At 54.4% G+C, this 21,054-nt stretch overlaps 3 protein-coding genes across 6 annotated transcripts in view; 1 reads left to right on the top strand and 2 right to left on the bottom strand.

Annotated features, from left to right (window-relative positions):
* The window catches only part of PPIL6 (peptidylprolyl isomerase like 6), a 37,180-nt gene extending 35,041 nt beyond the window's left edge, over window positions 1-2,139 (bottom strand). For both annotated transcript variants that reach the window (XR_001918534.1, XM_005684638.3), the window contains exon 1: window positions 1,984-2,139. Coding sequence is in view for 1 of the 2 variants with exons in the window: in XM_005684638.3 (XP_005684695.3) it covers window positions 1,984-2,106 (123 nt within the window). In the remaining variant the exon portion in view is untranslated. The remainder of the gene's footprint in view (window positions 1-1,983) is intronic.
* Window positions 2,578-5,552, top strand: SMPD2 (sphingomyelin phosphodiesterase 2). The gene is made up of 10 exons (XM_013966440.2): window positions 2,578-2,776; window positions 2,997-3,093; window positions 3,189-3,265; window positions 3,615-3,708; window positions 3,850-3,939; window positions 4,174-4,256; window positions 4,386-4,518; window positions 4,614-4,718; window positions 4,894-5,047; window positions 5,147-5,552. The coding sequence occupies exons 1-10, from the start codon at window positions 2,727-2,729 to the stop codon at window positions 5,533-5,535; spliced, it is 1,272 nt and encodes a 423-aa protein (XP_013821894.1). The 5' UTR covers window positions 2,578-2,726; the 3' UTR covers window positions 5,536-5,552.
* On the bottom strand, window positions 5,687-17,309 carry MICAL1 (microtubule associated monooxygenase, calponin and LIM domain containing 1). 3 transcript variants are annotated; one of them, XM_018053080.1, is made up of 26 exons: window positions 16,755-17,309; window positions 15,127-15,197; window positions 14,715-15,020; window positions 14,417-14,624; window positions 14,052-14,156; window positions 13,604-13,708; window positions 13,338-13,493; window positions 12,621-12,721; window positions 11,863-12,120; window positions 11,474-11,589; window positions 11,154-11,280; window positions 10,926-11,007; window positions 10,210-10,357; window positions 9,601-9,791; window positions 9,324-9,412; window positions 9,156-9,197; window positions 8,879-8,962; window positions 8,605-8,761; window positions 8,212-8,288; window positions 7,618-7,921; window positions 7,429-7,529; window positions 7,050-7,163; window positions 6,831-6,924; window positions 6,558-6,657; window positions 6,370-6,443; window positions 5,687-5,966 (listed from the first exon to the last, which is right to left on the bottom strand). In XM_018053080.1, exons 3-26 carry the CDS (start codon window positions 14,970-14,972, stop codon window positions 5,818-5,820), a joined length of 3,240 nt encoding a protein of 1,079 aa, XP_017908569.1. In that variant the 5' UTR covers window positions 14,973-15,020; window positions 15,127-15,197; window positions 16,755-17,309; the 3' UTR covers window positions 5,687-5,817. The 3 variants fall into 3 exon arrangements, with proteins under 3 accessions (XP_017908569.1, XP_017908570.1, XP_017908571.1); XM_018053082.1 differs by having other exon boundaries at window positions 5,696-5,966; window positions 7,645-7,921; XM_018053081.1 differs by lacking the exon at window positions 15,127-15,197.

Here is a 21,054-nt window from a genome sequence, read left to right as displayed (position 1 = left end):
CCACTGCCTTCCTAGACCACTGTACCCAACCAACAGCTGATGGGTCCTTTTTTCTCAATTCTAGTGTCTGTGCTCTGTCTGAGGCAGTCATGCAAGACGACTGCTGTTTCTCACTGAGGGACCACCTGGTATAACTAATAAGCCCAAGAGTTTTCAAATTAAGCATACTTAATCATACTTTCTTCATAATTTGTTCCAGAATGGACTATATTATGTAATACTACTCTTTATAAATCTAAGTCTTCCAGTTAATTACGTATCGGAGATTGCCTACAAGTGATCATATTGGAAATATATTCAAGGATCCTTTATTAACACAGAACTAACTGAATTTACATTGATATATTTTCATACTCAAATAGAGCTACAGTAGGCGAAAGCTTTAGAAAGTGAAAAACAACATTATTAATAAAATAAAGACGTTGCTTTCTTGACTTAGTGTCCTCTCTGACAGGGGTTGACAAGCTGATCAGCAGGCCAAATCTGGACCACTGCCTGTTTTTCTAAGACTTGAGAACTAAGAATAATTTTTAGATTTTTAAGCAGTTAAAAAAGAATCACAAGAAGAATCATTTCATGTCATGTGAAATTATATATGTTTAATTTCACTGTCCAGAATAAAAATCTTATTGGAAAACCACCATTCATTTACAAACCTTCTGTGGCTGCTTTTTGCACAAGGACAGAGTTTTGTAGTTACGATTGAGAGCCTGTGGCTCCAAAGGCCTAACAATTTTATGTATGGACTTTTTCAGAAAAAGATCTGCCAACATCTTCTCTACGGTATAAAGAAAACATGCTCCTTCAGATAAGGAACTAAGAAAAAGCAAGAGAAAAAAAATCCCTCCAACTCATTAAATACAGTTGTGGGCCGTATAACTTTGCTGATCCCATCAGCCCAGCTAACACAGACTATTTTCACAGACTTCTTATCACTTGTTCTCTTCATCTTGAGACTTCACCTATTTCACAAATTAGTTACTATTTCCTGATTTGATATAAACTCAAAACTGTAACTCTGTGGACTTGGAGCAGGCAAGAAGTTAGGAATTTCTTAAGATTTCTTCTATTTGGGAACATTCTGTGTCAAGTGATCCAGCTGGGTACTTTGGGAGATACAAACTTTAATAAGGCTTTGTCCTGTAGTCTAGTATAGTTTTGAAGGAGGGAAGCTTGGCCTAATCTTATAACAGCATATCTGGAGCAAACCCCAAAGACATGCTGAATTTTACATTTTAACATTTCACATACTTCTACATTTCTCCTGTGTTCGGGTTATAGTAGTGCTGCAGCATTGCAGACCTGGCCAAATTCTTTCAGTTAAAGTGTTTTTCATTTTACAATGTTCTGCATATTTACAAAGAAATGTCTGGATTCTCCAGAGCACTTGGGGGTCATTTGTTAAGAAATCCCTTAAGCAACAATTCGACTGGGATGTAGTGACTGCTATAGAAAATTTAAAGGAAAAAAACAGAAAACAACTTCCCTTGAATGAATAGCTTTCAAAAATAAGTTGGGGAAGGAGTTTGTAAAAAATCAGCTAGTTATATGGTAATATTTTGTTAGAATATTTTCAATTTAGTATAAATATCTAGAAATATAATTAACTGTGTTTTCAATGACATTCAATTAATGATAGATAATGTTGCTTGTTAAGTATTTTATGAAGTTATTTGGTAATATTTTTTCCACGGAGTTTCAAAAGCTATAATTTCAATGAAAAATTAATGTGGAATAAAGTATGTGTTAATGTATAGATAGGAATCACCTTCCATTCCCAGCAAGGTTCTGAACGATTCCTTCACTCGAATCTCCCGTTAAAGGCAGCCCTTCTCGAAGTGGAACTCCTGCCCAGACCGGCACTTGTCACCTGCACGCTCCGATCAACCCCAGCCGGGACAACCCCTCCCTGAACCTCGACCCCCGCCACCAGGTAGTGCAAGACCGGGAAGCGGGTCGCACTTGCAGTTTCTTCACAGTTACCTCAGCGGCGCTCTTAGCGATCTGAAAGCTGGAGCTCTTGAAAAGCCCCACCACCTTCACCTGAAGCGGCTGTTCGGGTGGCGACCGCGAGATGCATGGAACCGACTGCTGCTGGCTCGCCATGCCTGCGCGCAGGGACTCCTGGGGTCACAAACACTGCGCGTCGCCAGGGCAACCACCGCTCAGCCCGCCCCCGCCGCTCGCGGGGAAGAGGGGGGCGGGGCGAGGGGAGGGGCGGTCGGCGAAGGCCCGGCCTTTCCTCAACTTTGCGCCTGTTGCTGTTGAGCCGGCGGAGAGGGGGGAGAGGGCCCGTACGCGGCGGCTACCAGGGACGAGCTTCGCAGAAAAGGAACACGGAGCCCACGTCCCGCGTGCCTCAGTCCGGTTCGCCGCTTCCCAGAACCTCGTCTGGGAGCCCCCACCCGCCCCCGCCTCTGGGATCCCTCTGCCCGCGCCCAGGGTCCTCCAGCGCGGCCGTTGCCTCCGGTCAGCGCCAGACTTCACCGCACAGCGCCTTTCCGGGTTGGCGCGCCGCCAGATTGGGGCCCCGCCGGCCGGTTGCCTGGGTAACGCGGGGATCCGCCCCCAGGCGCGTGCACTTGGGCGCCGACGCCTTCCGGGCAGCGCGGGAGCCGGGCGGCCACCTGTACGCAGTGCCCCGATAGGAGACCGCCCCGCCCGTGTCCCCGCCGCGGCCGTCGCCCTGGAGGCCGAACCGTCCCGCGCCGCCGAGCGTCCGCGCCATGAAGCCCAACTTCACCCTGCGACTGAGGGTCTTTAACCTCAACTGCTGGTGAGTGCGCCCCGCAGCGCGAGTCTGAGGCCGCGTCCCCCCGGCATCCGCACTGCCAGAGGAAGGAGACCTTCCTCACATCCGGGCCACGGCGCTCCCCTGCCCTACAGCTTCGGGGTGCCAGCACCTCCATGGCCGGCCCCTGGCCCCAACTCCGGTACTGCCCCGGAGTGCCGAGCGCCCGCAGCCGTCACCTCTCCTCTGCGCTTCTCGTCCTCAGGGGTATTCCCTTCCTGAGCAAGCATCGCGCCGACCGCTTGAAGCGCCTGGGAGACTTTCTAAACATGGAGAGCTTCGACCTAGCTCTACTGGAGGAGGTGGGGTGCGGAACCAGGCTGCAGGGGAGCAGCGGGGGTGGGGGCGCTCTCCTAGGGGGAAGGACCAGGAAGGTATCTTTAACCCCTTCCCCCAGGTGTGGAGTGAACAGGACTTCCAGTACTTGAGACAGAAGCTGTTGCCCACCTACCCAGCTGCACACTACTTCAGGAGGTGAGCAGCCAACTGGCCTGGAAGCCTAGTTTCAGACCTTGAGGTGCTTGGCCCTGCCAGCCCCTCCTCCCTATGCTGCCTGCACCCTGCTTCCTCTCCCCCAGCATCCTCTCCTCTGGGTGTGGAAGCAGAAGGTGGAATGAGGAAAATCTAGCTCTACAGCTCATCAGACTTACTCTCAGGCTGTCCTATCACCCCACACAAACAACTAACACTTTGTGAACTTCCATCAGCTGCAGAGAGAGAGAAAAAAACAGTAGCTGATAAGAGCTGGGAGACAAGGGAGGGGGAAAGGGCTGGGTATTTTTCTCCCTGCTTTTGTGACTGCTAACCAGAATTTGGCTTTCAGCGGCATTATTGGCAGTGGTCTCTGTGTCTTCTCCAAACACCCAATCCAGGAATTCACCCAGCATGTCTTCACCCTCAATGGCTACCCCTACATGGTGAGCCTGATCTCCAACTGGTCCACTGCCCTCCCCCACCTCCTCTAACACATGGTAAAGGAGGTAACCTTCCCAGGACTGCAAGGGATGGGCAGAGAGAGGATGGCAGTGCTCTGAGTTCTGTTCCACTCCTGCCTGCAGATCCATCATTGTGACTGGTTCTGTGGGAAGGCTGTGGGGCTGCTGGTACTCCATCTAAGTGGCTTGGTGCTCAACGCCTACGTGACCCACGTGAGTGAAGCCCACAGTGCTTAGGGCTGGGAGAGGCAGCCTGGTCCTGGGAGGGAGAGAGGGGACGCCTTTGGTGGAGTCGCCTTGGGGTGAGTTGTAGGGGCAGGATTCCTAAAGTCAGTAGGCAAAGTTCACACATATTTTACCAAGCACCATGGCAAGTGACAAACTTGATTTACACTTGCCCTTGGGACCTTGAGTCTCACCTGTTACTGTCTCCTCTATCTTGCGCAGCTCCATGCGGAGTACAATCGACAGAAGGACATCTACCTAGCACATCGCGTGGCCCAAGCTTGGGAACTGGCCCAGTTCATCCAGTGTGTGAGCCTGGGCTTAACAGGGGAAATAGGGTGGGATCGAGGGACTGAGTGGTGGCTGTAAGGTCCCACTTTTAGGGCAGAACTGATGAGGGAAGAATTCCTGCCTCACCATCTTGATTCCTCCAGCCACACATCCAAGAAGGCTGATGTGGTTCTCTTGTGTGGGGACCTCAACTTGCACCCAAAGGACCTGGGCTGCCGCCTGCTGAAAGAGTGGACCGGGCTGCATGATGCCTATCTGGAGACCCGGGACTTCAAGGTGAGGACCTGTCGTAATTATTTCCCCACCTACACCCTCAGCCTCTTTCCCTCCTCCTCCCCCTGCATCCTCACTCAAGCCCACTCTTCACCTAGGGTTCTGAAGAAGGCTGTACGATGGTACCCAAGAACTGCTATGTCAAGCACCAGGAGCTGGGGCCATTTCCCTTGGGCATCCGCATCGACTATATACTTTATAAGGTCAGGCCTCTCCCCGCCACACCCACCGTGTCTCTTCATCTGTCACTAGCCTGTGCTGATCCTTTGTCCAGCTGGTCTACTCTTATGTCACTGGCATCTGGAGAATGGATAGCTAGGAACTGGTTTTCTGGAAACATACTTCCAAATAGAAGTTTCTCTTTGGCCCTTTTCCTAGGCAGTGTCTGGGCTATACATCTCCTGTAAGACTTTCAAAACTACTACAGGCCATGACCCTTACAGCGGCCCCCCCTTCTCTGATCATGAGGCCCTGATGGCTACTCTGTGTGTGAGACACAGCCCCCCCCAGCACAACCCCAGCCCTACCCATGGTGAGTCATCTGCATCCCTTCCTTTGGCCCTTCTGCACCACAGGTACCTGCTCCACTCTGACCGTTATTCTGCCTTCCCACTCTCCTGCCTTGTTGTAGGACCAGCAGAGAGCTCGCCATTGACCAGTGTGCTAAGGGAGGCCTGGGCAGAAGTGGACCAGGGCATGGCCCAGGCTCACTGGTGGGCCACCATGGCCGGCTATGCAGTTGGTCTAGGGCTTCTTCTCCTGGCGTTGCTGTGTGCCCTGGCGGCCGGAGGATGGATGAGGGAAGCTGCTCTACTGCTCTGGACCCCCAACGTAGGACTGGTGCTGGGGGCAGGTGCCTTCTACCTCTTCCACGTGCAGGAGGCCAAGGGCTTGTGTAAGACCCGGGCCGAGCTTCAGCATGTGCTGGGAAGGGCAAGAGAGGCCCAGGACCTGGGCCCAGAGTCCCAGCCAGCCCTGCTCCTAGGGCAGCAGGAGAGAGACAGAGCTGAGGAACAATAAAGCTTGACACTTTTGTGGCTCGGCCTTTTCCCTTATAGAGGCAGTGACTGGGGCCAGGGGACATGGTGACTGTCACAGTGTAGACCTTTGGGCTCCCACCCGTCTGCCCTCCGTGCTCAGTCACCACCTCACACCTGCAGCTAGCCAGAAGTCCTGTTTATGTCAGAAACGTTTTATTGTAAACACTGAGGCCCTCTCCCAGGCAGCCCAGATGAACACAGGATAGCACTGTTCTGTGTAAGGCAGTCTTCCTGGCCGATAAGTCAGGCAGCCTGCCCTCTTCTAGCCCTGGACCCCGGGCTCTGAGGCCAGCTCACTGAGCCTGCGCTCCTCCTGGAAGCGGATGAGAGCATCTCGCTGGTTCACCACATCCAGCAGCTTCCGCAGGACCTGGTCCTCAGCCTGCCGATCAGCAGCTGTCTTTAGGGTTTCTGAAGGGAGGAGACGAAGCTTAGAGGACAGAGGATGCGGCAGAGAGGCACAAGAGGCACAGCCTAATCCTGGCCTGTGTGACTTCTACAACCCCTGCTGTTTCTCACCCTGTCAGACTGGCTTGTCAACACTAATGGTTTTCTAGCATTGTTTAGCTGCAACATCATTCTTAAAGGAAATCTGGTGTAAAAGCTCAGTTGTGCAGCTCTGACTGAAGGTTCAGAGTAGGGGCTTGGAGCCCCATCCTCTGGTGTCCTTCAGTTCAAGAGGCAATTCTGGAGGCATTTCAGCCTCAGAGGTACTCAGACTGGAGGACCTGGGCAGACTAGAGGACTGTTGCTGGGCAGTACCTGCAGTCACGAGGCTTGTGCAAATACCAGCCTCTCCCCACATCCTGCCTACCTTCCCGATTCATGTAGGTTCGCAGCTCTTGGTCCAGCTGCCACTGTTTCTCCTCTAAGTTCAGCTCCTGCACTCTGTGGAGGGCAGGAATAGAAAAAGCACAGATGCCTAGGGTGAGCAAAGCCCTGGCTGGGGCCTGCCTGATGCAATGCCACTGTCCCCTACTCCCCAAACCTTACACCCCTTACGTGATCATGAGCTCAGCCTCCTCGGCCACCAGGCTGTTTTTCTTCTGAACAAGCTGTAACAGCTGTTCTACCCATAATGCCTTTTGCTTTTCGGGGGAACCTGATAAGGAAGAGAGGGGGCCAGTCAGGCCTCCAGCCAGGATCATCGGAGTCGAGGCATGAGGAATAGAGCCTGCTGTGAGTCAGACCTAGCAGTTTGGGGGTTGCTGGGGTCAGAACACAGTGCCAGGAGGCAGAGGTCTCCTAGTTTATCCCTCCCCTGTCTTTACTCACTGCTCTGGCTCCTCAAAGCCAGCTCCAGCTCTGTGCCCCTGGCCTCCAGCTCCCTTAGAGCAGCCTCAATCTCATTTAGTCGCCGCTGGATGGCCTGAGGAGTACAAAACAGGGCCCAGGAGTCTGGTGATTGCTCAAGAACAGAGTCCCAGAGGAGCTCTGATCCCCAGTCTCAGGATTCTGACCCCATCAGAACCTCTGGGAACCCTGAGGCCGCACCTGAGCCTTGCAGAACCGCTTCATCTCCTCCTCCCTGGCCCGGCGCAGCAGAGTCCGACGCCACGTTGGATAATTGTTCATGGTGCCTGAGTTCTTAGCCAAGTTCCTCAGAAACTGTGACAGTCAGGTAGATAGGGGTTGGGGAAGCTCCCATTTAAGAAGGACCAGAAAGACCCTAGGCTGGAAGTGGGGTAAGTTCTGATAGAAAAGGTAGAGGCTTAGAGACATGAAATAGTCAAACCAGGCGAGAACACATTTGGAGATATTTGGGCTCAGAAGAGGCCGGGTGCTGTGGGTTTCTCCTGGGTGAGGGGAAGCGTGTGTTGAGTGGATGTGTGCTGGCTTGGGCAGAATAGGTGGCCAGGTTCTTCCCACTCACCTGTTCCATGTCTGAGTCCAAAGGCACATCTTCCTCTTCCTCTGTTTCCTCTTCACTGGAGGAGGAACTCTCTTCTTCCCCTTTTTCCATGGCCTCAAGAACTGAGCAGGATGTGGACATGGGCTGGAATCCCCACGATCTCCCTCCCCATGCCCCACATCCCTGTCCAAGAATCCAAAAACCACCCACCCATCTCCACCCTGAGCCAGCAGCTACCCTGAGGGCTCTGGACTGGCATTCCCCAGCCCTTGAAGCTTGCTTCCAGGGCTTGGTGGGCCAAGGCAGAGCAGCTTCGGGGGGGCTTGGGTGGAGGCTCCATTTCCGGGTCAGGGGTGAGATGAAGGGTGGATAAACGCTGGCGTTCTGGGCTGGAGAGGCGGATCAGTCGACGGGTGGGCTGGCTGGGGTTTGGGACAGGACTGGTCCCTTGGTGGAGGGCCACGGGAGTCATGGGGCCTAATGGCATGTTACTCTCACTCGGCATGGGAAGGTCCTAGAAAAGCCACCAAATGTTCTGGTCAGTGACCTGCCCAGCATGGGCTGAGGCTGCCCCTTGAGAGAGATGTGGGCCCTGGCATTCATCCATTTGTGCCATTTACTGAACAATGTCAGGCAGTGTTCTGGATACTTGAAATACATCAGTAAGTAAAACAGGACAAAGATCTCTGCCGTCATAGAGTTTACACTCCTGTGGAGGACATTCAGTTTCCCCCCACTCACTCTGCTGGGCTGGGGAGCCCTTTCCTCCTCCTCACCCCCTCACCACACTTGCACAGCTTTTACCTGACTCTCAGGACCTCTGTCGCTGCTATCTTCTTTGTGGCCTGTCTGAGGCAGGTGCTGGAGGCAGTAGAAATATCCTGAGAAGGTGGGAGATGGAAGGAGGCATCAGACGTAGGCAGACCAAGGATCAGATATTCAGTCTATCAGGGAAGGTGGGGGTGACAAGACTGCATTTGCTGGTGAATTTCTGCCAGCCTCCTGGTTTCTCAGAACCCCACTTTTGGGGCTTTGGAGGGGACAGAGAAGACTGAGCTTGGGAGAAGAAAGCGTCATCTTCAGCTTGTTTGTCTACCTCATGCGCAGCACCCCAGTTCCTCTCCACTTTCAAGCTCCTGACCCCGCCTGGTAGGGCCAAACGCAAAGTCCCTCTGAATGCCTCCCAGGCCCACTCACCATCTCCTGGGTGCCGCCCATAGCCACCTGGCCATAATGTGGCCTCACAGATATGACAGCGGAAGCAGCTCCGGTGGAAGAAACAGCCATCAGCACAGAGGCGTTCCAGGATATAGAGGTGTTGCCCACAAAGTGCACACAGATCCTCAGCACTGGCCTGCAGTGACCCCCAGGTCCCAGGTCAGCTGGAGTCAAAGCCAAGGTCGGCCCTTCCCCTGAAACACCTCCCTGCCCTTCCCAGGCCTTTGCCTGCAGACCGGGCCCCTGTGCTCACGTCCTGCTGCTGGGATGGCGGTGTCATTGGTTCATCAGGCTCTTGGACAGGTGGCTCCTCAGTACTTGGGGTCTCAGCCTCCATCTGAAAAGGCCGAGAGGTAGAGGGACAGGGTCAGTTAGGGAGTCATGTGTGCAGATGAAAGAACTGGAAGGGAAAGGCAGTGAGACTGGATGGGGGGTTGGGTACAGGAGCTTGGGTAGCAAGCAAGACCTGGGGGACAGGACGTGGGCGAGCACCTCAGGGAAGGGACTGTCCAGCCCTTGCATGCATTTACCTCCAGGCGAGGCTTCTTGCCACCAGCATCCTCCCCATTTTCCTGCAACAAGTCCTACATTCTAAGCATGGGCTCTGAGCCCCACACTTCTCCTTTCCCCCATCCTGGATGTCGTCCTCTTCACCTCAGGGAACCCCACTGCCCAGCCCAACCCCACCCAAACTCCACCTGAGTCCGGGTCCGTTGCAGGGTCCTCTGCAGTTTGCCAAGGAATAGTACAGCAGTGGCAGCGCCTGGGGAGCCTTGGCTGACCGAGCCTGTGAGGAGAGTCGTAGAGATCAGGGGAAATACTGTATCCCCAGAAGTGAGCTATGAGCCAGCCCAGAAGGCCTAAAGGATACCTCTCCCAGGATGTCCCTTATAGGGCGCTCTCTCCCTCGCTCTGTCTGTCTGTCCCTCTCTCACACACACACCCTTGTCGTCCCACCCTCATCTTCCAGCTCACCTGGGTTGTGTGGTGTGCTCTTGAAGGCACTATGGAAGTGGCTGAGGTAGGCAATGAGGCCCAGTGGGTCACTCCCTGCCACCATCGCCTGTGCGGACAACACTGGTGTGATGCCCAGCTCATGCTCTGCCATCTTCAGCGCCCAAGAAGTAGCTTCCAGAGCCCCCATTCCCTGGATCTCGGAGGGTTCTCTATGGGGCAGCAGGGAGAAAGGTCAGTGGGAGACCAAAACTTGAGCCCACGGAAAGGGGAGACAGCAGCAGGGGAGGGATAGCGGGAAAGGGAGGCAAGGGGAGGAAGGGTTTTCTCCGCCACACACCCACCACCACCCAGCCAATTACTACGGCTTCTGGCCTTGGGGGGCCTCCACCACTCACAGAGCTCTCCCTATTGAATGGATGCTCACGGGCAGAGGGGCAGGAGTACTATCTCTAGGGAGGTGAAGTGACTAGAGCAGAATTATTAGCAAGTGACGGTGCTGGGATGCAGTGGCTGTGCCCCTCCTACTTGGGATCCCCTGCCATTCCACACTGCCTGGAGGGGGCAGCGCAGAGGCATGGAAGAGAGGGAGGGTCTATCAGGGACCCCCAAGCCCAATCCCTGACTTACAGAAGGGCGGGCCGCAGCCGGTGCACCAGGGCGCACAGAGCCAGCCCATCAGCCCAGGAGGAAGACAGGTCAGTGACATGGACCCCGGGGTACCCAGCTGTCTGTTCCTGGCACCAGCGCAGCAGCTCCTCCTGGGAGCCCACTGCCCCTAGGAAGAGGAGGCTGCGCTGGTACCCAGGGCACCCCAGCCCTCAGACAGAGCCCAGCTGCTGGCTGTGGGGTCTGTATGGGAGCCAGAAGCAGGGACCCACCCCGACTGAGCACCAGCCTAAGAATGTGAGCAGCACCTCCTTCATCCCCATTTTCTCATTTGAAAAAAAATCTTTGGGGGGAATAAAGTGAAATCACTGCTAGCCGCAGAGAGGCCAGCAGGCTATGAACTGAGGGGCAAAGGAAGCCCAGTGGCTGAAAGGAGAGGAAGGTTTGGGGGTCTGCCAGGTGGGAAGGGGCAGGACAGCCGAGAACGCGGCACGGCTACCATCCAGTGTTTCAGCGGTGGTTAAAGTGCTGAGATACTCCGCAAAGGCTGCCAAATGGCTGCTGCTGCGAAGAGCCCGCTGCCCTTTGCTCTCCAGGACGCCCCCAATCTCCACCCCCCAACCCAGCGGGGCTCCAGCACTCTGCTCCCTGCTGCCAGCGGCTACAACTGCTATCGGTGCTTACACATCACTGTTCGGTCAATGTTTTAGACATGCCCCTGGAGGCGGCCTGCTCACCAGTGGCTGGCTTTCCGGAGTCTGTCTTGTCACTCATCTTCTGCACAGGCTCCTTGGCCTCCACGTCGTACAGGTCTCGTACCTACGGCAGCCCCTTTCAGGTCTCCAGGCGGGCTCACCACACACCCGCTCAGCCCATGGGGAAGGGCTGTCTGGGTGGGGCTCACCCAGAGGGACAGTGGCTGCAGGGACCAGGAGGCAAGGCCTGCCCTGGGGTGGAGTGCTGACCTGACTGGGGGTCACAGCCCGCAGGTTCAGGTTGGGGTAGCGGGTGGCGGGGTCCAGCCCGTACTGCGCCACGTTGCGGTGCATGTTCTCCGGGGACGTCTGTGACAGGAGCTGGTACAAGCTCTCTCTGGGGGATGAGGGTGAGGGACAGGCACGAGCAGGAGGGCACCATTAGCGCTCACCCCTCAACCACCACTGGGCCTTTGCCTTGTTCTCCTTTATCCACTCCCCCATCTACTTACCCAGCATCTCCGAACCTATTCCTGAGTCTTGTCCCACATCCAGCCCTGCCCTGCCCCACCCCCCAACTCAGGCCTCACCTCTCTGCTAACACCTCTAGGGGCCCAGCGCCCTCTGCCCACCGCTTCACCATCCAGGCGGCATCAAAGGCTGCCAGGAAGCCCCGGGCCACTCCAGTGCCCAGGGGCCAGAAGGGCTGCAGGGCCAGAAGGACAAGAAACAGTTCAGTGAGAGCCCAGCAGAGGGCCCAACCCAACAGGGTTGCCGGAGCCCATGTGCCCCCGAGGCCAGAGCAGGGGCCCCCATGACACCACCAGGCCACCCTCAGCTCCTCTTTACAACAGTAAACCTTTTATTACCCTCCCCTTCCATGAGGCCACTTCCCGCCCTACCTAACCAGGGAATCCCCGTGCCTCCTTACGCAGAATCCAGAGAGCCACCCCCCAATCAGGGAACACTGAGCCCTCACCTCCACCAGACAGTCCCCGACCAGCCCCAGCAGCAGGCGGGTGCCGTGCCTCTCCTGCACCCGAGCAGAGCTCTCTGCCCGCATCATGCTTGTGAAGTCAAAGGCAGAGACGTCCGGCCGCCCATGGGCGTCCTGGGCAAACTCCAGCTTCCCAAGCTTGCCATGGGTGGCGAAGTCGGCAGCTGCCCGAGCAAAGCGCTGCAAAGCCTCGGGCACCACGTTGGCGCTGCCCAGCAGCCGTTCAGTATCGGGCCAGTCCTGCATGGCCAACAGATCAGAACCATCAGTGTCCTGTCCCCTCAGGTATAGTAGGTACACATCCTGAGGCCCCAGGAACGGGCTCCCCCAAATTACACAGCAGTTGGAGGCTGAGCTGGGACTAGACGTGAAAATCCTGCCTTCCATGCCCAGCATCATTACATGTGTTCAACTATTTCATTCAGCAGATACCGCCAGGGTGCTTACTACATAGAAGGCACCATTCTAAGCTCTGGGAATCGTCAGCAAGGAAGAGACAGACAAAACCCCTCGTGGAGCTTAGTCCTCATGGAATGCAGTGCTGGGACTGGTATATGGCGTTGACCCCAGAATAGGATTCAAGTGGCCATGGAAGTCTCAGAGGAGAAGAGCTTACTGAGGTAGAGAAAGTGCCACTGCAGACAGGATGGACTCCCTCCACACCCAGGGGGAGACCATGTCCAGGCCTGGGCCCCACCTCCCAGGGTCCACCATTCAGTCCCTCCCTGCCTGGGCCCCACCTGACGCAGCACTCCCAGCCGTAGGAGGCACTGCTTCTTGGCTGTCATCACGAAGTAGTGGGTGTCATCCTTGTAGTACACGATATTCTCCAGATCAATGCCTGTGGGGTCAGGGAAGGGTGCAGGGGGTGTGTCTCCTCTCATTATGTGTCACTTCTCCAAATACCCCAGACATGCCTGACCTCTGAGCTGGGATCACAGCTTAGCCTGCAGTGGGTCCTCCCTACACAGGGACCCATGAGTTCTGGTGGCACCACGGGCCATCTATCTCAGGCCCAGCAGATGGAGGAGCAAAGAGAGAAACTTGGGTGGAGTGGCAGCGGGGAGACGTGTACCACACGGTCACAGGCTTGCAGAGGACAGCCTGGTTTCTCCAAATGAGATGCGTGGTAGTGTGAAGCCAAAGAAAACCTAGAACACCTCTGGAAGTACCACTTACACTTTGAATTTATGTCACTTTTATATTGAAGCCTATGTACAGAAGCACAAAGCAAAAGCCCATGCATTTGGCAAGAGATTTCTAAGACTTGTCATGCTGGGTGACCAAGTGCGGTTGTGCCTGCTGATTCCCTGGGGGCTCAGGTTCTTTGCTGCCAGGACCACAAAGATGGACAAGTGTGGGATTCTTTGGACTGTGAACAGGTCTAAGAGGGAGAATCGGGAGCTAGGCCATAGTCAGGCACTCGGAAGGGAAACCCTGTGCGGAAGGGCCCTGACCTGTAGCTTTGAGCAGGCTCTGGAAGAAGCTCTGGTTGTAGATCCTGGCCACACCACTGATCTCGGGCACCTGTGTCTCTTCCACGGTGCGCCCGTTCACAAAGTTAGCCGTGATGCCAATTGCCAGTTTGCCGCGCATTTCTCGCACTGTGAAGCCTAGAGGTGAGGACAGGTGGGGAGTGGCCGGAGGATGAGGGGTGCAACAGCCTAGAAAGGCCCAGGAGGAGCTCAAGATGCTGGCTTCTTCAAGGGAAGGGATCACTCACCTTCAGGGACAAATTTACCTCCAGCCGCAGAGATGAGGACATCAAATTCATACTTGGCCAGTTGGGCTGGGGGGCTGGGCTGGAGCTGAGCACGCCAACCACTCCCTGGGGCAGAGGATGTGAGTGGCACAAAGATATAGAAAACTGAAGGGGTCTCTATATTCCCAGGACAATCCAATGAAATAAATAAACATTTAAAAGGTTTTGTGGTTTACAAAGCAGTGACACACTGTCAATCAAATGACACCTTCACAACAGCCATGGAAAGGAGGTGAGGAAAGAAATACTTCACATTTTACAAAAGCCCAAAATGAGACTCAGAGGGGTTTGAAAAAGGCCAGGCTGTGAGAAAGGGAGACTCAGCTGACTCCCAACCTTACCCTTTTTCTTTTGCAAGGCCAGGGTATCCTTGGTACATGGGGGTTCTCAAGAGCAGAGAAGTACTTACCCTTTTTGGGAGGAGGCTGCAGGCCAGTGAAAGTGATGCCCCAGTGGATTTCCACCCCCAGCAGTAATGCCACTTTCAACAAGAGGAGCTGCAGTTGCCGGATGCCTGGAAGGGAGAAGACATTAGCGACAGGGACCCCAGGATCCTACAGCCTCCCCAAACACCAGTGTGTACCTGGTCTGGGCTGGAGAAGGTCTTAGAGCTCACTCAGTCCAAGTGCCCGTTCTACAGGTGAGGGACCTGAGTCCTGAAAGCCATCTGACTGCAGTGAATCTTGACCACCCTGCCCTGGGCTGACCCCCACCTACTGGCCTGTCTCTAGGCCCAGGCTCATCCGCCCCTCCAGGCCACCACACGGTGCTCACTGATGTGGTCCAGGGAGCCTGTGCAGAAGCGCCCATAGAACTTCTTGGCGCCGAGTGCCCGAAGGTCGTGGATGGTGAAGGGCCAGAGATGGAGCACGTTGTGGCGAGAGAACTTGGTGCGCTTTTCCACCAGCACCACTCGGGCTCCCAGCATCGCCAGCTCCACAGCAGCCCGCAGCCCGCAAGGTCCCGCCCCCACCACCAGGCACTGCGAACACACAAGGCGGCACAGGCTTGGCGGGCCCCCTCCTCTGACTCCGCCCACTCTCCAAGCCCCGCCCCAGGCACTGAGACGCACCTTAGTGCCGGTGCAGGCCCGGCCCTGCTGGTAGACCTGCTGGCTCGCTCTCTTGTCCAGCTTGGCCCACAGCGACTTAGCACTCCAGTAGTTGAGCTGGGCCTTGATCTTGTGGTACTGGGAGAGCCCCCCACCAGGCTCCAGCCCCAGGGCCCCGCATAGCCCTTGGAAGCTGCTCAACACATCCTGGCACAGCTGGGCCTGCAAGAAGCTCTCAAAGTGGGCATGCGCTGGGTTGGTGGAGGTGGGTGAGGCCATGGAGACCCCAGGGAGGGGTTCCTGGGAAGGGGCAGAGGCACGTGGTTGCTGGAAAGAAGAAAGGAAGAGATTGCAAGAGGCTGGAGAAAGGAGGAAGGGAAAAGGAAGAGGAGAAGAAGGCAGTGTGGTATCCCCAGGGAGCTCCGGGTCCTACCCAGATGGGCTCCTCTCCTCTCTGTCAGCTGCTCCACAGACAGCCGCAATCCGTTCCACTTCAAGTGAAATCTGCCAAGTTTGGAAATGAAAAATCAGCAGTCCTGAGCTCAGGGGGCCTGCAGAAAGCTAGGGAGCCTCCCACTCAGCCTTCTCAGCCAGGAATCTCCAGGCTCTACTCCATCCCTGGGGGACAGCAGTTCTTACTCCGCCTTCAGCGAGGCCCTGCGCGGCCCTGCAAGCAGGCTGGGAGAATTTCTCAGACATGAAGAGGGCAGGGTGTCAGAGAAATGGGCTTTCCTTGCAGTACAGACAGGGACAGATCTAATATCTGCAACCCCAGCTGCCAGGCACACACACTGTCCCATCTCACCCCATGCCTCCCTGTGCCCCGCAGCCCTCAATGGACTCAGTGTGCCGTTGGGTGTGGTGTGTCTTATGCCAGGGGCAAAGTTTTCCTCCTTAGCACTTGCCATTGCCTCTTAAAGGGGAGGAGGAGGTGGTGGTGGTGGTTTAGTCGCTAAGTCGTGTCCAACTCTTGGGACTCCATGGACTGTAGCCCACTAGGCTCCTCTGTCCATGGGATTCTCCAGGCAAGAACTCTGGAGTGGCTTGCCATTTCCTTCTCCAGGGGATCTTCCTGACCCAGGGATTGAACCCAGGTCTCCGGCATTGCAGTCAGATTCTTTACCAACTGAGCCTGGAGGGAAGCCCCTTCTCTAACCACGTAGGATCCACTTCCCACCACCAAACTACCTTAACAGACAGCCCCAGGATGTTGCATCTGTCTGGTGACAAACAACTAGGCCTATTTCTGACTCACTGTGGTCAGAATACTTCCCCTGTGACTTGCTACTGCTCCAGTGGCCACAAGACCGTTCGGGGAGTTGGGGGGCGTCAGGGCAGCAGGATTCGCTCCGCCCAGCTTCTCTCACTCCCACAGACACCCCGCCCCATCCCTGCTCGCTCTCCCAGGAATCTCTCCAGACAAGGCTTCTCTTTGTCCCCTTCTCCCTCGCTGGGGCACCCACCCACGCAACTTGAGGGGTGGCAGAGCTTTCTCACGTTGGGACCAGGAGGAATCAGAGGGTAAGGGGATGTGGTTGCCCACGGGGGAGTTAAGGACGGTGGTGGCCTAGCCCAGGGAAGACCCTTGAGCTGATCCCCCGACCCCATCAGTCGCCTCCCCGGTCCCAGACCGGAGCCCCGCAGGCCAGGCCCAGGCAGGAGATTAAAATCACCGCCACAGGTCACCTGGACGAGGCGGACTGAATGTCAGTAAGAGCAAAGGTCTCTCTTGGAAGGTGGAAAGGAGGAAGACCTCAGCGAAGTGGGGAGAGGGGCGACCCAATCTGGAAACACCAAGACAAAGAATGTACGAGCGGTAGGGCGGTCCAGAAGGATGGAGGGAGCTGGACCACTGGCAGCGGGCGATTGGGAGTACTCACACTCTGGACCGTAAAGTTTGGGAGGGGCTGGGCAGGACGGAGGCGCAGAGAGACTGCGCCTGACGGGCCAGGCGGGATTCACGAGGGCCTCGAGCCACATTTCCCAGGAGGCGCATCCCTACCCCCACCCCGGGACCCCGCGGGTCGGGGGGCGCACATTTGGCGCAGCTGGACAACTTACCGGGGGGCTTGGGAGCCCGCAGGGGTCTCTTCCTGCCAGGCGGGCGTGCCAGTCCGGGCGGGTTGGGAGGCGGGGACAGAGGAAGGAGGGTGGAGGAGGAGGAGGAAGAGGGGGTGGAAGAGGCAGAGGAGGCGCGGACCAAAATCTGGGGTTGAGGGCTGCGGGCCGGTGCGCCCGACAGGCGAGTCTAGCTGGGCGTGGGCTTCGGCCAAGCACGCTCAGCCGGCAGACTTTATTGGAGCCTCATTAACATCTCATTAGCAGGCGGTCCCCGGCTGGGGGCAGCCAGGGGCCCGCCCACGGCTGCAGGGTGGTGCCCGAGGGCGTGGCGCCGCAGACGCAGTGTTCCGGCTAGGGGCGGGAGACCCCGGCCCAGCCTAGCCCGGTCGGTTAAGCCAACGGTCGGAGGCTCCGGGAGCCCGGCAGCACACCAGCGGCGGAGGTTCCGGGATCCCGACAGCACACCAGCGGCGGAGGCTCTCGGAGCCCCGCAGCACACTAGCGGCCTCCGGCTCCATTCCGGAGCCTGCGCCTAAAAGCTTGTCCTTCCCAGGCGGGCGAGGCAACCCGGCCTTGCGCAGTACCTACTGAGCTGCCGCCTCCGAGCCCTGGCCGGGAGAAGGAGCTCGCACTGAGCAAGAAGTTTGCAGAAGCTGTTGAGTAGCGCCGAAGTATCTGCGTCCTTTACACCTCTCCTACAAGGAGATTCACGGCCCGGGTACTCCACGATGGATCCAAGCTCGGTGTCCACCTACCCTGCAACCAGTCTGCACCTAGACCCGAGCTGAGGGCATCCAGCACGGACGCAAAGTCCTGGAAACTCGGCAATCTGCAGCGTCCACAGCGGCAGAAGTGAGAAGACAAGAAGGTCTTGAGGTGGGGCTGGGGGACCACTTCTAAGACAGGCGGAAATGAGAAGAGTGTAAATGAGACGCTGGTTCCCCAATATTCAAGAATGCCTGGGAGAAAGGACCCACAGAACTGTTTGGTACCAACTTCCTCATATTCCCAATGAGGAAACAACTGAATGTGAAGGCACTCTTCCAAGGTCATTCAACTAGTTAATACTAATAAAACATCAGTTTTCCTTTATTAAACGTCTATTATGAATATTAATCTCAATGATCACAAATGTCCCGTTTTACTGAAAGGGAAACCGAGGGTCACCCATGGCAAAGTTGCATAGCAAGTGGCAGAGCTGGTATGGGACCCAGGTCTATCTAACACCACACCAGTGCTGATCTAATGTGACAAGTGAAAGGCTGGCATCCTGAGAGACTGTTTCTTGTTTAGAGGAAGTGACACCATTACACTGGAAACACAAAACAGAGGGATGAATGGCACTGGATAGAGCTGGGGACCCTATGGCTCTCCCCTCTTTATTTTCATTGTGCATTCCCTGGAAACCCTCTGAGACCCAGTAAAATCTATATACACACTGCTCCCAGCTTGAGATGAGAAGCAGGGAAGGGGAAATGCCTGCTTTCTGCCAGCAGAGGCAGGGAATTGAGCCAGGTCCAGCTCAGGAAACCAGGGCAGTCTCCCAGCTGGGCCCATCCTAGCTCTTGTGTATGACTAGTCATTTGGCTTGAAATCAATTTGCCAAATATGAGACACACCCATATTTAAATACATTGTGTCAGAAGGATTCTAAGTCCACTCTGAATGGGTTACCTGTTTTAGAAACATTCCATTTCCCTTTCATTAGTAGATGGTAAATAACCAGCCGCTCTGACTTTGAGGTTAGCAGAGGCCGGGCATGGTCTGGCCCTTGACTCAATGACTTGCATCTCAATCAAATAGGGGTTTGCGGCTCTCCAAATGACAGAAGGTAAAATTTGTCTTTAAAAAAAGATCACAGAATAATGACTTCATCAATGCTTAAAAATAACTGCTGACTTGGAGTTTCACTCTATGTTAATTAAAGATACACGGTAGAGCAGAGAGCAATGGGGAATGGTTTTTAATCTAGAAGATCTGGCCAGATGGCAGCTTTACTTCACATGAATTTAAGTGACCTTGAAAAGTCACCAACCACTATGTTTCAGTCTCAGCTCTAAATGGAGGCACTTTAATTACTGAACCTCTTCAATCCATTTTGATTCTAAAATCCTGTTACTCAATGTTGATGATTCGAAGAAATGTACAGTCTAGAAGGCCCAAAACAAATTCTATTTTAGACTTTCTTCAGACAGTCATGAGCCACATTATTGAGTCACGATCCATATTACATGTGTATACAAAACTAAAAATACTGGCACAAACACACTAGCTAATTTATGCTGGGTCAAATAAGTGGCTGATACGTGAAAAGTCAGTTGGGTATTTTGTTGGTTATTGGCCATGTGGCACATGGCCTGTGGGATCTTAATTCTCTGACCAGGGATCAAACCCAAGCAGTGGATATGCTGAGTCCTGACCACTAGACTGCCAGGGAATTCCACAAAAAGTCACTTTAAAAGAATCTCAGGACTTCCCTGGTGGTTCAGTGGTTAAGAATCTGACTCTCCAACTGGCAGATGGTAAAATGTCTTTAAAAAAGATCACAGAATAATGATCTGAATGCCAATTCAGAGGACATAGTTCCATCCCTGGTCTGGGAAGATCCCACATGCATTGGGGCAGCTAAGTCTGTGGGCCACTGTGACTGACCCTGCACTCTAGAGCCTACAAGCGGCAACTCCTGAAGCCTGAGCGCCTAGAGCCTCTCCTCTGCCAACAGAAGTCACCACACTGAGAACCCTGCCTACCGCAACTAGAGAGTAGTCCCTGTGTAGTAACAAAGACCCAGCGCAACCAAAAATAAATACACATTTTAAAAAATAATAAAAGAATCCCATTCGAATGATTTTGCAAATAAATCAGGTGAGTAGTGGCCTAGGTTAGAAACCTGAGCCATTAAAACAGGGTTCCTTTCCTCTAATTTACACCACGTTGTCTTTCTGCAATGCCATCCTTACCTCACCTCCCATCCTTTCATCTCCTCAACCTGGAGTCAGAAACTGGATCCCTAATACTGCAGGTGATGGTTCTATACCATCCTATATATGACTTTACACCCGGAGGTCAGTGTGTTCAAACGCCACACCCACAGTCCTGGGTCAGGAGCCACAACTGCCGTCTAACCAAGCAGACACAGCTCCTAATGTAAAATAATTACCGGCTGAGTCCAAAGTGTAGCGTGCTGTGGACAGATATGAAAGGTGGCTTGCCTGAGATTAAAGGGTAGGAGAGAATTAGAGGGTGAGGAAGTGACACTTGCACTGAATTCTGACAGATGTGCAGACACTGAGACGGAGAGGAGGGGCAGAAACCTTTCAAGCCTGAGAAACTGCCTGCCTCAAAGCCTGAGGCAGGAAGTTGCTGGCTGTGTTTCGGGAACAGCAAGGAAGACAGTGTAGCTGGAAGTGAGAATGCAGAAGGGACCCAAGAGGAAGATGGGCTGGGGATTTTATTCTGAGCGCAGTGGGAAACTGCAGAGGATTATAAGCAGAGCAGAGGTAATAATCATATTTGCATTCAGTTCAGTTCAGTTCAGTTCAGTCGCTCAGTCGTGTCCGACTCTTTGCGACCCCATGAATCACAGCACGCCAGGCCTCCCTGTCCATCACCAACTCCCGGAGTTCACTCAGACTCACGTCCATCGAGTCAGTGATGCCATCCAGCCACCTCATCCCCTTCTCTTCCTGCCCCCAATATCTCCCAGCATCAGAGTCTTTTCCAATGAGTCAACTCTTCGCATGAGGTGGCCAAAGTACTGGAGTTTCAGCTTTAGCATCATTCCTTCCAAAGAAATCCCAGGGCTGATCTCCTTCAGAATGGACTGGTTGGATATCCTTGCAGTCCAAGGGACTCTCAAGAGTCTTCTCCAACACCACAGTTCAAAAGCATCAATTCTTCGGCACTCAGCCTTCTTCACAGTCCAACTCTCACATCCATACATGACCACTGGAAAAACCATAGCCTTGACTAGACGGACCTTAGTCGGCAAAGTAATGTCTCTGCTTTTGAATATGCTATCTAGGTTGGTCATAATTTTTCTTCCAAGGAGTAAGTGTCTTTTAATTTCGTGGCTGCAGTCACCATCGGCAGTGATTTTGGAGCCCGAAAAAATAAAGTCTGATACTGTTTCCACTGTTTCCCCATCTATTTCCCATGAAGTGATGGGATCAGATGCCATGATCTTCGTTTTCTGAATGTTGAGCTTTAAGCCAACTTTTTTGCTCTCCTCTTTCACTTTCATCATGAGGCTTTTTAGTTCCTCTTCACTTTCTGCCATAAGGGTGATGTCATCTGCATA

Source organism: Capra hircus, chromosome 9, assembly GCF_001704415.2.
Source record: "Capra hircus breed San Clemente chromosome 9, ASM170441v1, whole genome shotgun sequence".
In the NCBI taxonomy this organism is placed as follows: domain Eukaryota; kingdom Metazoa; phylum Chordata; class Mammalia; order Artiodactyla; family Bovidae; genus Capra; species Capra hircus.
This window is presented reverse-complemented; position numbering and strand designations above follow the sequence as displayed.